An 18,284-nucleotide genomic window follows, 5' to 3' on the forward strand; every position below is an offset into this window, starting at 1 on the left:
TAATTTATTAAAACATGTGGTTTAATAAAACATGTAGTTTTAAATTTCTTAAAATTTATTTCTCAAAATTAATATAATCCAAAAATATATTTTGGATTTGTCATGCAACTCAAAATAATTTCTTAAAATTTATTTTATTATTAAATTTCTTAAAATTTATTTCTCAAAATTAATATATATATTTTTGGATTTGTCATGCAACTCAAAATAATAAAGTTATTATTCACCACTGTTTTTCTATTAGTTATGGAAGTCCTTTATATTTGTCATGTAGTTTTGTTGCTAAAATCATCCCACAACTAAAAATTAAATTTAACTTATGAGTTTTAAATACAAATAAGGATGAATTTGAAAAAGTTTACTTATAGAATATCAAATAAATGAAGATTGAAAAACTTTCCAGAGAAAGAAATGTCTAAATTATTAACATTTTATTATGCTTTCAGTTTTTTTAAAATTGTTTAAAAATGCAATAAAAATTTTTTTTTCATAAAAATGTCATATGAATTTATTAATTTTACTCAGTTCCCATCAGTAATAATTAGTAGGCATCAACTCTTTACTTTTATACAAAGTGCGAGAATTCGGTAAAAAAAATTACTAAGATATTTTATGTTACCTGGATTATGCATTATTTTTATTAGAAAACTAAAATTTGTTTACAATATCTTTCAACTTTAAAATTAAGTAATATTTCATATCTACTATAGCTATTACTCGATATAATATCTTAATTATATCCGTTTAATATTTTATAAATTTTTTCAAAATAGTGAAATTGTTGGTTATTTTAATTTTTTTCACACTTATTTGCATATTTTTGTACAATTTTATAGAATATTTAACACCCACAAAATACTCAATGTTCTGATGGTTTTATTTAATTAATCCTTTAGAGATACTAATAATGTTAAAAAATTTGAATAATTCGGAGTGTTAAATTACTCTTACAAGTGGTTACCGAAACATTTAACTGTAATGATATTGATCAATGCAAAATTTCCTTTTTTATACAACACTACTACAGTTCCAGCAAATTTAAACTGTAAAGAAATTATGGTTCAACATTTAATTTTAATTAAAGTATTTCTTTATAAGATGCTATAACTCAAAAAGATTTTTTGTAATTAATAAATTACAAAATGTTTAGAACATCAAATAACATTTATCGTTTGTACTATAAATTTTTTTCTTCCATGTAAGAGATATTGATAACATATTTTTAAAAAATAATCCATTTTTTCCCCCCAAATATTTGATACAATTTAACTACATAAAGTATGAATGACTTTCATACAGCATTATTTGCATTATGCAACACATGTGTTCATTTATTTTTCTTCACTAAACTAGCATTGTTTTTTAAAGTGTCTTAAGTGTTATTTTGCTATGTTGGTATATAAATGTTGCATTTTTGTTAGTATTTATATCAGAATATAAGTTATTAATTTGGCAGGAAAATCAGGTAAAGGCCAATTAACATAATTCTTTTACAGTTTGGTTATGAACATACTTAAAAAATTAAATTATTTTCAAAGTATTCATATGCATTTATCAAGAACTCATTTACATGGAAGTTTGATGCTACTGAATCTAATAGATAGAATATATCTTCCTACTACATGTTTTTATCTTGAAAATTCTAATCAAATGTTCTTTTATATGAACTGTGTAAAAACTTTTTTAAGTCATGTGATAAGCTTATTTCGTTTTGTGTATTCATAATCAATGTATAGAATTTTAAACTGTGACTGCGAAAAATGTGTCGTAAATTTCAAAGCTGTAAGAATATTACTTTTATAATAAAAAATTATGCAATGCCATTTTTTTATTATGTATTTCTTTGTGCTTGGTCTGAAATTTTTTTAAAAAATTAGTTAAGTTAAAGTTAAAAAATAATCATAAATTCGAATTCATATGGTCTATTATTTAGTACATTTCCAAATTGCAACAAATAGAAGATGATAGTTAATATGTGAATAGTTTAGTCTGTAGGTTTGCACTGTAATTTAGACAAAAAAAATGAAGACTGGACAGTTTAAAAATAAATTGGCAACAATTGGATATCAAATTTGTAACAGGAACAATCTATTTTATCAATAAATGATCTTTTTTCCAACTTAGTTAAGTTATAACTAAAAAAATAATCATAAATTCAAATTCATATGGTCTATTATTTGGATCATTTCCAAATTGTATCTAATGATGAATAGAAGATGATAGCTAATATGTGAATAGTTTAGTCTGTAGGTTTGCACTATAATTTAAATAAATAGTATGAAGGCAGGATATTTTTAAAATAAATAAATTGGCAACAATATATCGAATTTGAAACAAGAACAATCTATACAATCATTAAGGCAAACATACTTTGAAAATACACATTAAATTTAGTTTTAACTTACAAGTATTTTTTGATAAAAATATTAAAATCTAGTGTAAGAACAGTGGATAAAAAATTTAGAAAATGCAAAATGACAGTATTTTTAAACTCAATTAAAATAAAAAACCAATACCACTTTGATTATTATATTGAGCATTTTTTTTAGTGAAACTAACCAGAAAGGGAGATAGTTTAAATCAATAATTCTTTTTAAATATTCAAACTTTTAATTTTACTGTACATCCATTATGGCATAAAATTTACGGCGTAAATTGTGATCAGCTTAAATTTTTTTTTAAAATGGCGTTTAAAAAGTTATCATTTGTAAAATACTAATGTAATTTGTAATACAAAGCTGTTTTGTTACATTCATAATTAATAGCAATAATTTAAAGTTTTATTCTCTCTGAATTAAACTACTGAGTCCTGACTTATGCCAAATTTTTAGTTGCAGGCTTTCCTGCATCAAAGAAACCAGTTTTTCCATGTTATTGAATGAGAAAAAAGTGCATAGGTGAAAAATTTCTGTACAATTTTACCCAACACTTGAAGGGTTAATGTAATGTGTATTTAAAAAAAAAATAACAAAAGAAAGTGCACACATTCTTTTATTCAACGAAGAGTAGTGCGCTTCTCGCATTCATACTACATAATTTATTCGCAGCAAATTTCATTCTCTGCATTTGCAGTGCATCTAAAATATATCATTTACAAGTGTTTTTATGTATTTATATATATATATATATATAATTTTTTAATATATATATTATTTTCAACTCTAATCAATTCTAACTTTTAAGTACAAACAACATACTTCCACAATAACAATAAATATTATCATACATAAGTCAATTATACTAATACAATATCATACTCAATATTTGTAAAAATTAAATTTTATGAAGCAGTGTAGAAATGTTAAATATGAAAATAATGAAATCATACAAATAATTGATATGAATATAAATTAACGAGATAAATGCACCATATTTTAACAAACTATAACCATAGAATTAATAATAAATTTTGAAAAGCAAAATAGTGTTATAAAAGAAAAAAAAAAGATTTCTTCTATTTTTCTATTCTCATTGAGCTAATGTCATTCATAAAATATTGAGTTTTCATCCTTGAAAACTGTTAAAAAAAACTTAGTAAATTTATTATGTTATTTTTCTATAAAGGTAAAAGTAAGGTTGTCATTTTTCATAAAAGATATAACCATTACTCACAGTTCCAAGATTAAGTCAATGCAATTAACATAAGTAAAAAATAAATACAAGTGTAAGGTTTCTTTTATTGCATTGATCAATTGTGCTGGTGATAATGTATGAAACATGCATATCAATTCTAATTGCCATAGTCATTAAAATAAAGAAAAGAAAATATTCAAATTTATAAAACATATGCTTAAAATTTGTAATATTGTCTTCAAATAAATCTATTATTCAAGAAATTTTTGAGGTAAATAAATTCAGATAAAGTTGTAAAACCTTCAAAAAAAATTTATCTTCATTCTCAAAATGAAGCAGAAAAAAGTTAAATTATATATAGATATCTACACAATATACATCTTTTAATGGTATTTATAACACAGTACATTAAGATAACATATTTCCCATATTTGGCATTTCTACTAAAGGTTACGAATCAAACAACAAGTAATTTAAAATAATTAAAAATGAGGCATTTATTTTATTTTTTATTGTTCATATGAAGCATGATAAATAAAACTTAAGCCTTTTTAAAATTAAGTTTTTGAAGAAATTTTCAGAATTTTTAAGTAAATTTAAGTTTTGATTATTAGTAAAATTTATATAGAAATGCAAACATTCATTTTAACGAAATGATTTATAATACAACAGAACCGTCTTTTATCAAAATTGTTTAATAAAATTTTTTATGGAACATTCAGAAAGTAAAGAGAGAATAATACTATATTAGAGTGACAAGAGAAAAATTATAAGACGAATATAATTAAAATAAAGATAAATCTGTAAATAAAAATATTAAAAAAATACGTTAATATATACTAGAAATTCAGAAAAATGAGATTTCAGTTTGAGTCCAGCATTAAAGGTAAACAAACACCACATAATTGATAATTAAAAATACTAATTTCATACAACAGAAATTTTCTCAAAATTTCTGCATTCAAAACTTATATATAAATAAATTATTCTAAAATTGCACTAATTTGTTTAACACAAACATTCATAAAACACAAGCAAACAATGTTGCTATGTTTTACAAGATAAGTCACATATAAAATAAGGTTTATACCATATTTGAAAAATATGAGCTGGCTTTTCTTTTGTATTTGAGAATTATTCCTTAAAAACAGGTGGTATTCATGGCAAAATGACAAATACCACTTGAATTTTAGTACTATTTCTCATTCCACAAACTATTTCCCAACACAACTTTTTTCGGTGTTCTAAAAACTATACTAACTCTACAATTTTTAGAAATTTAAATACACTTTTAATGTTATAATTCAATCATTTATTGAAGTAAAATGCTTTAAATTAAAAGAAAAAAATAAATAAATAATTTAACCAATTATTCATAACAGTAGACTCCAAAGCTCAGAAACTTGGAAAAGCAAGTAATACTAAAAAAATTAGTATATTAATAAACTATACAAAGCAATAAATACAATTAAAATAACGGTTGCCATCACTTGTGATAAAAAAAGCAAATAAATGAAATTAAAACTTAAAATACTGAAGATGAGGGACACAAATATTAAAAACATAGCAAACACCAAAACACAATATAAAAGGCACCTGCAATCTAAAAACTGTGACAATACTAAAAATATCACCCAAAAGAAATAGAAACAGACTATGGTTTAAATTTAAACTAGTAATCGATCGTATATCACATACTGAGATTACAATAATGCAATGCTGTAAAATGTAAATATGCATTATTAATTCAAGTAAGTATTAGAGCATTCAGAAAATATGTTCTTATTTTATGAACCAAATATTACTTTAATTTTTCTAAATAGTTACTGTAATAGTTAATATGCTTAAACACTTTTAATTTCAAATTATTAGTTATGCGGGTATATTATTTGGTTATCAATGAAAAAGGATACTTTCTGTTGCTTTTATATATTAAAATAAATTTAAGACAATAAATAGTTATCACTTAAGTTTCAGTCAAAAAAAGTTCTACAGAAATATGATGAATTTTTATTTCTCACTTTGTTTTTAACTCGTATAAATTTATTAAATTAATGATGATTACTAAAAATTTTCTTTACTTGTTAGAAATATTAAGAAATTTCTATTTATTGAGGATATACCCTCCTACTATTCTTTTTAACATAATCCAAGGCTTATGGGATAGATTTGGTAATATTATCAGATTCATCCAGGAAAAAAAAACATTGAGTTTAGAACAATTATAAATTTTAGGAAATACAAATTACTTATTTAATTTATTTTCTCTTTTTCTATTTTTTTTAATATATTGGCTTCTGAGCAACTAAAATTCATTTTCATTTTTTTTTAAATAAAAAGAAATTTTAAACATTTATAATGATTCTGTTTGACCACTTGGACAACATCCCTTAGACCCCGAACATTTTATTGCTATATTGTTTGAAGTCATAGCGGCAAGTTCTTTGGCACTGGATAGTAGAGCTTAACTCTGTGAATGAACTGTTATAATCTAACTTAAAAATATTTAAAAAGCAACTTAGGAATTTGTATGATAACTGAAAAAAAAAACTATTTACCAAGTGATAACTTTTTATAGACACAAACTAGTTTTTCCGTTTTGGTTAAACAAACGTTAATAATTTTTGAAAAATTAAAATGCGTAAAGTTTAAGATGGAATCAGAAGGCTAGAGTCTTCGAATGCTAGAGTCAACTTCATTTCGAATGCTCTAATAAATGCCATTAAATATATCTCAAAAAAATTTATAAATGCATCAAATCATGTCATTTTCATAAGAAAAAAAAAATCATATCTAATACAAGAAAAACGTTTTTCTGCACCTGCCATTTTAATAAATATTTTAAAATACAACAGTTTTATACTTTTCTGAGAAATAATAGCTAGAATTGAACTGCCTAGGCAGTATATGTAATACATTGATTGTCATTTTACTTAAGGTTAAATACATTCACACTTTTTGCGATTATAATTTGAAAGAGAATTTTAAGCAGCAGTAAAAATTTAAATATTCATAATTTCAAAGAGTTTAGTAATAAATTAAAAGCTATTAATGAATTGAGTACAAATAAGTGTATAAAACGTTATTTATACAATAAAGAAAACTTTTCAATCAATAAACTTGACGAAAAAAACCAATATGAGACATTCATATCTGTTAAAGCTCATATAAGGCAATCAGCATATGTTAGTTATTTAATTGTACTAATAAGCTTTTCTAGTAAAATTATTTAGCCACAGGAAGAAGAAAAAATACATCATCTAAAAGAAAAATAATAAGCTGACTGTTAGATATAATCCAACTAGCATTAAATATATTTATAAAAAAAAAAGTATTTATTCCTATTAACATTAGTGTTGTCTTTTTTAAACTTCTATACACAAGATCTACAATATTATACAAAATATTTTAGGTGAGATGTATCTCACAATGTTTTTCTAGATAAATTTAATGCAGAAGAAACTTTGATAGAATTTAAATATAAATAAAAAATTGCAACTTATAATATTAATTTTGTTTTTGTTATACAATAAAAAATTAGAGAAATCAATGAGGAAAAAAAAGATAGCAATAATAAACAATTTGGTCCCAGAGTAGGGAAAATCAATTTATTTCAATGATTTTTTAAAAAAGATTTTATGTAAATGTTTAATATTTAAAAAAAAAGAGATTTAAATTGCAAAAATGTGTTTGGTAAACTATAACCAAAACAAAACAGGTAAACTATAAATAATTTGAGTTACTAATGGAATTGATTTTTTTAATTTCTAACAGCTAGTCATAATATTCAATCAAGTTATAAAAATTGATTATTGCAGAAATACATTTACCAATAAGAAAAACTAAATGAATTCATTGATATTAAAACAAAACACAATTAGATTTAATAAGGAAAAAAATGTTTAAAAAATAAATATTTTACTTTAGTGAAAAATTAAGATTTTCAAAATTTTGTATCTAGATTATTTTCTAATTTCTCAAGAGCCTTTCAGGGCAAATATTTGAATGGTTAATAACAATATATTACTTAAGTTTTACTCTACAAGATTTTACTGCCCTATTTTTTTTTTTACAAGTTAAATATATCTACACAATAATACTATACAAATATATATATTTACATAATACAGGCAAAATATTTGTATCATATGTTGAGAGCATATTTTCTTCAATGAGATACAAGTCACCCCAGAGAAAATTAATATGTGTCTAAAAACAACTTAAAGTGGATGGAGTATCACGTAGAAAATAAATAAACATTTTCATCAGGCACAAACACATTCTACAAGAACGAAGTACTGCAATATTTAGAGATCTGTACTCAGCAGTATTGTACATATCATCACTGATAAATTATTTCAGTCTAAAGGGATATGAAAATGCAAAACATTTGTAGAATCCACCAAAGTTTTAATATTACCCTTTGGAAGGCAACTGGCAATTATCGAGGGAAAAAATCAAAGCGAAAGTAAGTAGACCATAAAACATATCACCACAATGTAATTAATAGTGGCAAAAATAAATAAATAAGTAGCTCAAGAAAAACAAGTGACCATGATTTAAAAATACTAAATATATATGATTTAAAAATTTTGAATATATAGATATTATGAAATCTATATACCATTTGATATTAGATAATTAAACATTCATTGAATTGACTACAGACTTTTGCCAGTCTCGGTAGTTGTGTTTATGTTATCCTAACTTTTTAAGATCTTCAAGGATTGCAAATTTTAAATTTTATTACTTGATGCAGATTTAAATGAAAATTTAAGAGCATTTTCCTAAAATCAACACTACTTTGCTTCAATTAATAAAAGAAATAATTACGAAATAACAAGCCTTTAAGCTTAGTTAATGCCTTTTCCAATAATGATACATAGAAATAATTAAATAACATGTAATTTATTTTGAAGTATTAGCACAAACTAATGCAAATTTTGGAGAAAAAAAAATCAGATGTATAATTAACACTAAAGTTTGATTAATATATTTAACAACCAAAGAGTGTAGCAATAACAATTAATACCATTTTTTTTATCATATCTTCACTATAAAAAGCACAATTTAAAATATTAATAACTTTTACTTTCAACTCGCGCATATTTCACAAATGATGACACCTGAATATGTTTTCTCATTTGCAGATTATTTAAGAATTTTAATTTTCTAGATTAGTTTTATTTTAAACCTTTAATTATTTTTTCTAAGCAATATTACATTTCTACAAATTAAGTATTAAAATCTACCCAGAAAGAGTTTTTTTAATAAAATTTTCGAAATAAATAATTTTAAATAGATGATAGTACATAGGAAATTCTTAAGTTTATGGATTAATTATTTGAAAAAATTTTTTCAAGTAAATATTTGAGTAACTTGAATTGTTTAGTTTGAAACATTAATTAAAAAAAGCGAATTGAATTTTTTTAAAACTTCAACTTAATTAAGTCATCAGTACCTCTTTCCTAGTAACATTTTAAACACATCACAACGAATAATTAACAACAAGAATAACAAATTAAATAATTTAAAATTTGAATAGTTTCTATTATAATTGTTTTATAATAAAAACTATAAAATGTTATTATAACTATTTAGTTTGTTATTAATATCTGTTTAATAATAACAAATTAAACAGTTACTTAAAATTTTAATAGGTTAACAACAAATCCTCTTTCCCCATTTCAAATAAGCTCCTCTGCCCTAAAGAAAATACAGTTTACAGTATTATCCAAATCTATATATAAATAATACAGTATTATTTATTGTTTGCAAGCAATTTTGCCAGCTATAGTTGAGTGCCTACTGTCATCAGTAGTAAGGTTGTGTAAGCATTACCATATCCCTTTCTTGGCAATTTAACAAGAACTCAACGAGGACTAAGCATCTCACTCGCTGAGCTTCCCCTCTTATGCTTCCTAATTGGTCGAGGCGGAAGAGGGTTAACAATAGAGTCCTCTTCCATTTCCAAAGGCATAGAGTCTTCAGGAGGATCCTTATTCGAGTCAATGTTGGCGTCACCCCAGCCAAGCATTGATAATCGATCTAAGGATATAATGGAAGACACTATTTCACCAACTGTGAGCGTTGGTGGTTGCTCGATGTCTTTCTTGTGCTTCCATGATATAAGCATCCAGTCGAGAAAGAATAAGAGTCCAGATGCCACTTTTAGGCCAGAACAAACACCAATATACCTGAAACATTACAAATATAGGCATAAAAACACTTAAATTTCAAACATAAATGCATTATGCACATTTACCAATTTCTATTATTTACAATTCCTAATATGAGATTTTTTATGTTGAAAATCTTGATCAGAGTTTGGAATGTTTGAAAATTTGAAGAGGACAATTTTTTTAGACGCATGTAAATAAAATAAACAATTTAAATTAATGAAACAGGTTACGAATAGATTCCGTATTTTAAAACTGAAAACTAAACTTTGCTTGACAGTGTTTTCACTACAGCGCGAGAACGCGAGAATCTCGCATATTTTTTTATATTCTCACATTAAAAAATTATTACCGCGAGAAATTCTCGCATTCTATAAAAAAATTTCAAAATTCACGAATTTCTCGCATTTTGAAAAAAATTTCTCTTTTGCGCCATTTAGAATAAAATCCGTTTCACTTTTCTTCCTGAATCTTTTATTATTTTCAACATCTGCCCCATTATCTAGCTTCCCTATTTACCAGTATTGTTCAAAACCTTGAAGAACAACAGAACACCATCCTTCCGAACCACGGAACCTCTTTCAGAACGCATTTCTCTGCAACCACGTGTTTACCGTAGGTAAGGTTTCTTCATGTAAGACGTTAAAAGTTTTTGCTCGTTAATGCAAGATGGACAAATACCTTGTAAAGCCAATATCTTCTACTCCGAAACGGACAAATGAAAATGAAACAAATGTGGGTAGAAGCGATCAAAACGAAACAAATACGCATTTGAGCAACCTAATGAGAATAGCTGATGAAAAAGTAGATGTAGAACATTTTCCATATGATGATGCAGCAAAAATATTCAATGCTTTAAAAATTAGAAGATGTTAAAAATGCATCATAATTAAAGAAATTATTATTTTTTTTTTAAGTCTCTTTGCGTTTTTTTTTTTTTTTTTTTTTTTTTTTTTTTTTTTTTTTAAATTTTTGAAATCTCACCCATTTTTTTTCTGAGATGAAAACACTGCTTGAGAACTCAATTTACATCCATGTTCAAAATAGTTTTGAATAAAAAAAAAAACTAAAAAAAAACTGGTCGATTTAAATATGAGGAATTATAACAAAATATTTAACAGCCAGTTTATTATTCTAAACCATTTTTTAACAATTTTTTCTATTAATCTCCAATTTGTTCTTCTAATCTTCAATTCTTTATGCCATTCTTGACAGCAAATACTTAATTTAAAAATACTAGAAAAATATAAAATATTCGCGATTTTGTAAAAAGTTCGATGCTCTTTTATTTTGTATAAGAAATAAAGTACATCGGAAATCACAGAGCAAAATGTGTTCCATTTTATTGAAACAAGATGTATATTCTTTTAGTATTTCATGAGCAAAAAAATGATAAATTAGCTATTTGAAGATATGGCGAAAAGGATAAATTAGCTATTATTTTTAATGGCTTAATTAAGGGGGGGAAACTAGCTGCTTTAAAGCATCAAACAATCTAAAATTCTAATTAACGCTCGGCCACAAGGACAGTCTCCTCCCGTCCAGTGACAGACCTGAAAAACTTGTACCAATCAGATTAAAATTGTTTTTGAACTTTGTTTTGTTACTAAACCAACCTTAAAAAAAGTTGCCAGTAATTACTACACATTACATTCACTGAACTATCAATGTAAGGGTCTGACTATACCAAAAAATATGGAAAAATTGTGACTACAGTAGCTTCTATATACTTTTGACCACTGATCCCACATTATGCTTGGAAGTTAAAAAAAAAACGATACTTTTGTAAATTGTAAAATTTGAAGTATACATACTTAATTCGAAAATGTTCAATATTATACATCAGACAAAAACCACCAGGCCGACCACAATGAGCTTTCCATAATATACAAGTTGAGTCAATCACATTCCCAAACATAATAGGAGATGGTATGTAACCTGAAAATAAGGAAATCTGTTATAACAAATGCAAAGCTCTCAAATTGAAATTCTCGCACAAATAAAAAAAAGCTGCATATCAATCATATTTTTAAAAAAAAACTTTTTAAATAAACTCGAACGGTAATTTTAATAAATCAAATTATCAAACAAATTAGTAAAAACATGAAGTACATAATGATATTTAATTAATATTCAAAGAGAGAAACCTCTGAAAGTTGACATCTTGAGGTGCATTGCTTTAGTGGTTAATTTATAAAGGGAGATAGGTTAGTTTAGTAATGTAATAAATATCCTGTTATTTATGTTGTTAATATTATTTATACATTTCTTACTCTTTTATTACCAATAAAAATAATTATACCTAAAATTTTAAGCATAATTTCAAAATTTTATTTAGAAAATACAACATATATATTAAGAAATAAGATTAATTAGAAAATGAATTATAATTTATACAAATTAATTTTAAACAAATTAGTTTAAAAAATTAAATATGCATTTTTTGTAAATGATGTCTGACAGTTACTAAGTTATGAATAATTTCTTAAAATGTTTACAATAATATATAAGTTCATGCATGCAAATAGATAACATTGCATTCATTTAATAAATTTCACTTGTTACAAAAGCTTTTACTTTCACTGAAATTTTTTTAATTATTACATATTAATTTTACTTCAACTTACTCTTATTTTGCATTTTTTTAAAATTAAATAATTTTAATGGAACATAAGAGTTAGTTGATATTTTATTTATTTTTTTAAAAGTATTGGCTGTTTATGTAGCTTAATACCGTAGAAGTTCTATATAACACAATTCTCCATATACTGCAATAATTTTAAAACACAAACTAAAATTGATAAATTTGTTGATTTAAATTTTTAATGTTTTTAACTATTTTATTCTAAACCTATTTCTTATGATTTTTGAGAACAAAATCTAGTGCATATTAATGTATTTTAAAGTATTAGTATTTAAAAATTATTCAACAGTATTAATATTAAACTGTTCTATAACACAAAATTCTACATAATGCAAAGCCTCGAGCTTTGAGGTATGCATTACAAAGATCTTCTACCATATTATATATGTATATGTATGTATGTGCACACATATTTTATACACTTAATTTTAACCTAATAACATTTTTATTCATATTATTAATAGAGTGAAGAAAAAAAAACATAATTACCAAAAAGGCGGAATATAACAAACTGCATTCCCAAAGCAAATGCTCTTTCTTCTTCATCAACTGACCTGGAAATCAGATTTATACATTTTTAAGTAAATGATGATAAAATGTAAGAAGCTCAACCACATTTAAAAAAAAAAAAAAAAGAATCTTTAGACTCTGTTTAAGATTACAATGTAAAACTCCTCGAGTAATACACATTTTCAAATGTCTGAAACTCAGTAAGCAATCATAAATTGTTAAAATATATAGTTGTGATACTTAAGTTACACCAGAGTTGGATATTGGTGGCCGTCTAGGAAACATCTCCTAGGATGATCCGAAGACATGCTATCATAATTTTGATTGGCTGCAGAGGGCATCGCTCCCCCACTTTGGTAGCTCTACAATCTGCACGAGTAGTCAAGCACTTTACTGCAAAACAATTTAGTGAGAACTGATACCACACACCCTCAGTCCCTCTACAAGCTGATCAAACCGCTCACTGACCACAAACAATGATGCTTGACTTCAGTGATCTACTGGAAATCCATGTCCTACAATCAATCTACCGTGGGTCATCAAAATATTTAATTTCATGCCTCATCAAAAACTACTTGTGAAGCTTGTCCTCTTTAACTTGTTTAATTATTCAAAAGTAAGCATTGCACATGGAAGCAAGGTAAAATCAAAAATTTGAAAGCGGAAGTAAAAATATTATAATTTCATAGTATTCTGAAAAAAATAATTATCCTTTTGTAGTGTATATACCTACCACTAAAAGAATATAATTCCAATTCTCTAGGATATAAGATATGTTAACTCGATTCTATGTTGGGGTATCTTTTCATAGATGAAGGTTGACATGGTCGATAACTACTCTCTCCTCACATTGGTGACATTTTGACGTGATGAGAACACGCCTACCTTGACAGAAACTCCCACTACGATTTGAACACGCCTACTTTAATGGATGGTCTACATTGAATAGTTGACTGTCAACTTGTGACTGCGACATTGCCCTCCTCAGGCTGTTGCTTCTCAGTCTCGATCACACAATGTAAAACGCATACACTCGACTGCTAAAGGCTACACAAGAGCGACCACGACTGTGAACTTAATACAGCTCTCACGATCAGCACTCAAAAAGTATGGTGATCTTAATACAGCTCTCCTGACTTCTCACAAAAAAACAATGAATCAATTAGTGGTATCTACGAAATCTATCACAGATAAAATTCTGGTGGGAAGTACTGTAGTGTATCTACCACTACAAAAATATAATTTCAATTCTCTAGTATATAAGACATATTAACACCATTCTATGTTGGGGTACCTTTTCATAGATAAAGGTAGACACGGTCGATAACTACTCATTTCCCACACTTTCTTTTCTCTACTAATTATAAACAGAAATATATTATTTATATTTGATTGTGCATCCATTATTTATTTTGAATGTGGTATACATTATTTATGCTAAAATTATTCATAGTCATTTTCTAAACCAGATAACTGTATCTATATAGTTACTATACTATAATTAAACAATAAATTTGATACAAAATAAAAAATCAAATGTAATCTATTATTTTTTAAGAAAAAAAAAAGATGAAAACATATATATGCAGAGAAAGAACATTAAACTTGACTTTTGTGGGAGAAAAGTTTAAAAAAAAAAAAAACACAAGTAACAAAATATACATAGACATCTTGGTCATTACAAAAGACTAATAAGTGCTTAGCACAACAAAACTCGAATAATTAGAGAAAAAAAATTAAGCCAGTCATAAATCATTCAAAATAATTTTACTAAAAGCTTAAAAATATAACTAGAAAGAACTAGAAGTTGATAAAAAAAATTTGCAATTAAATAATAATTAACATTTAAAAATATATAATAGATATATAAGAAAAATTACAGTAAAATTTCAGAGTACTCAATTTTTATTTATTTTTAAAAAAAATATTTTAATGCTTGTTTAACTTAAAAAATAGTTATGATGATCAAATGTTAAAGTTACCTCAAAGTAATCATCAACAGTGGCATGTGGGTAATAGAAACAACAAGAGTCATGACAAACAGTAAAATCATAAATGGAATAATAACATGACAGACATTCGGACAAGGGCCACTCGTTGCTAAAGGAAATGCCAGAACTTCATGAGCTCGAGAAGTGTTGGCTAATATACAGGCACAATTGGAATAGCTCTAGAAAGAGAAATAATTATTAACAAACTAAAATATATTTCATTAAATATAACTTTGCATTATAAATACAAAAAAAATTTGATAAAACAATTAGCTTTTATTTTAATTAACCATGTTTTGCCAGTATTTTAAGGAATGGTAAATATTTGAAAGTCTCCATTTTATTTGTCACCACCTACAGATTGATCTTTCAAGAAAGGCTTACGCTGTTGAAAAACTTAGGAGCAACTTTGAGATTGTAAAATAATTTTTTGAAAGCGCTTTCAGCAAAACTACTATATTGAAAAATTTTAAAAATCAAAATTAAAAACAAAATGGAAAATATACAACATAAATAATAAATTTGCACATCACCAAATAAATACTCTAATATAAGTCTATAATAGAAAAGAGTGATTGAATCTTAAAAGGCCAATGAATTTCCTAACAGATCTAAAAAAAACACTTCTAAAGATAACAATTGCTCACAAAATAACGTATCATAAAAAAGTATTTTAAGTTTTTTTTCTGCTGTTAAAAGAAGATTTGAACACTAACTCGTTTTCGAAACATTTAAAGCTATAAATTATTCAATTAATAGTTTTGGATACATAAAAGTTAAAATTATTAAAAAAACTAAGATATTTGTTAAAAATCTGACAACAAACTATGCAAAATCTGACTATGCAAAATCTTTAAAAAAATGTTTATTCTAGATTTAATGTTTATTGTCAGAAAAAAAATCTGTTAAAATTCTTTAATAACAACTGTTATATTAATTAAGCAATGAAGTCGCATTTTAAATGCTTCCATAAATACTGCAAAATAAATATCAATAATCAGTTTATTTGTGAATGCTAAATGAATACTATTAAAAACATTTTAAACAATTCTCTCCTCAATCCATACCAATGATCTCTGGAACAAGGTTTCGTAAAGAAATACTAAATAGTAAACTGCATTTTTCATATTAAATGGTTTCTGAGACATAATTCACTAAATAATATCTTATTTAAGTTGAGAATAATTAAAATTTCAACCTCTGATTTAAACATATTTTAATTTTTATGAATTATCAAGCAATTTTTACTCTTTGGCATAAGATTTTTTTCAGTGGTAGCAAGATTTATGCTTTCAGGATTTAATACGAGTGAATTTGATTTAACATGAATTTGTCCACCATGATATATAAAAAGTAACATGCATAAATAAATAAATACTGGATAATCTTGTAACGAAATTTATAACCCTTTGACGCAGATGGGTTACTAGTGTCCCTTTTATATACTTTTTTCTGACACTCTAATTACAAGCAAAAGTATATTTAGGTATTTTTTAACTTAACAAAACAGTGTAATAGTTACTAAAAATTTTTTGTTAGATTATTAGAAATAAGTTTGTACTAAAATATAAAATCCAAGAAAAGTAGCTTCAAAAAATGTTTTCTTTTCATATTTAAAAATTAATCAATAATTCATTCTGAAAATTAAAGAAATTTCAATGATGAATTTCTGCTTCTCGTAGATCTAAAAAACTGAAAATTCGAAGAATTGTCCGGAAGCGAGCTGTGTGTAGAAGTATTTACCTTCAACGTAGAAAAAGACACCAATGTTTCCTGCTGTATTTCATAATCATAAATTAATTAACTGCTAAATATATTTTTCATTTATTTTGAAATAAATAAATACAAAATAATGAAAGAAAGTATGTCAAATATGTTTAGTAAAAATTCTGCGTCAAGGTAAAAAAAAGTAGCTACTTACTTTAACAAATTCAAAATAATATAATTACTTAATTTATCTAACTACAAATGGGCAAAAACAACATCAAAAAATAAAAAAGCTGGCAGCTCTGTCAATGTAAACTGGCATGGATTTTATCTCATTGGCACTACTAAAATTAATAACTCAGGTTTGGGGGCCAGGATAGCCTGGTCGGTAGGGCGCTGGGCCCATATCCAAGAGGTCGTGGGTTCGATCCTCGCCGGCCGAAGACTCCCCGTGTAGTAAATGGTGACAGATGCACGTTAAATCTGTCGAGTCTTAAAGTCCTCCATGTTCCTACAACAAATCAATACCTCTGGGGGTACTGATCCAGGAGTTTCCTTGTCTTCTGGATTGGTTCAAAATTACAAGGCTACGGAGTTGAACGTTAGTAGTCGTAAACCCATGAAATTGGGACGACGGTTATAAAATAAAATATAAAATAACTCAGGTTCAACAGAACTACACCACTATGTGTTACTAGTTATCAACAACGGTAAGTGAAATGCGAATCTAGAATAAATGTTTCCTATAACATAAAAGAGTGTGAAACATACACATTTAATAAAAACTAAATGGAACTAAATTAATAGCGTCATACTTACATTATATTTGTAATCAATTTCAGCTCTACAGCCTGCATGACATGGAGAGAAGTAAGTTATGCCATTACTTCCACAAACAGGTTCAATTTCATTTTGACTGCAGCGACATCCCATATTGCAGTCTGCAGTTAAGTTCACTTGAAAAGGCTCAAATTCAGAATTCAAAGTACTAAGATAAAAATAAAAAACAATTACAAAATTTAATGCAAAATTCACATAAATATATAAATAACGACATTAAAAATAGACACATATATAATTACAATATTGACTGACAATTCGTCTGGAAGACTTATTTTGTCTTTTATATAGAAAGGACATAATATAAATAAAACACTATACAATGGTAAAATTCCCCAGCATTACATCAATGATTCCGTACAAATATCAATAAAATTACTTTTAAATTAACAACTGTACAATATAAGTTACATATATACATTTCTCTAATGAGGCCCCATAAACTTGGGTATTTCACTGTTTTTTGGTAGCAACATCATAATTATTATTCCTGTTCCCATAGTTATTATTCTGCTAGGTTGTCTTCAATAATTTAAGCAGTGTTGAACAATTAGTTAAACGTTAAGTATTTAGTCAGAATATTGTTGTATTTTTATAGAAATAAAAACTCAGTACGAAGTAATTTAGATTTATTTTGATCCTTTCTAAAATGGCTGTAGAGACTCAAATATAAATGGTGCTACGGTGCCGCATACCGTCCTACCAATTATTGATGCTAGTTTGCTTTTTGCAGGGGTGATTATGGGTCCAACTAAAAAATCCTGAAAATTTCTTGAGTAAACTCATTCAAAAAATTAATATCTTTATAAATTTAAATCATTGAAATTTTCAAAACATGAT

At 25.7% G+C, this 18,284-nt stretch overlaps 1 protein-coding gene across 2 annotated transcripts in view; it reads right to left on the reverse strand.

Annotated features, from left to right (window-relative positions):
- Window positions 1–8,714: 8,714 nt before the first annotated feature.
- LOC107437706 (Organic anion transporting polypeptide 30B) overlaps window positions 8,715–18,284 on the reverse strand; it is a 36,634-nt gene continuing 27,064 nt past the window's right edge. For both annotated transcript variants that reach the window (XM_016049794.3, XM_043050358.2), the window contains 5 exons: window positions 17,424–17,592; window positions 14,889–15,076; window positions 12,886–12,950; window positions 11,567–11,690; window positions 8,715–9,770 (listed from right to left, as the gene is read on the reverse strand). In XM_016049794.3, the coding sequence (XP_015905280.1) occupies window positions 9,446–9,770; window positions 11,567–11,690; window positions 12,886–12,950; window positions 14,889–15,076; window positions 17,424–17,592 (871 nt within the window). In that variant the 3' untranslated portion in view covers window positions 8,715–9,445. The remainder of the gene's footprint in view (window positions 9,771–11,566; window positions 11,691–12,885; window positions 12,951–14,888; window positions 15,077–17,423; window positions 17,593–18,284) is intronic.

The sequence above is a fragment of the Parasteatoda tepidariorum genome, chromosome 8 (genome assembly GCF_043381705.1).
Source record: "Parasteatoda tepidariorum isolate YZ-2023 chromosome 8, CAS_Ptep_4.0, whole genome shotgun sequence".
NCBI classification, from domain to species: Eukaryota; Metazoa; Arthropoda; class Arachnida; order Araneae; family Theridiidae; genus Parasteatoda; species Parasteatoda tepidariorum.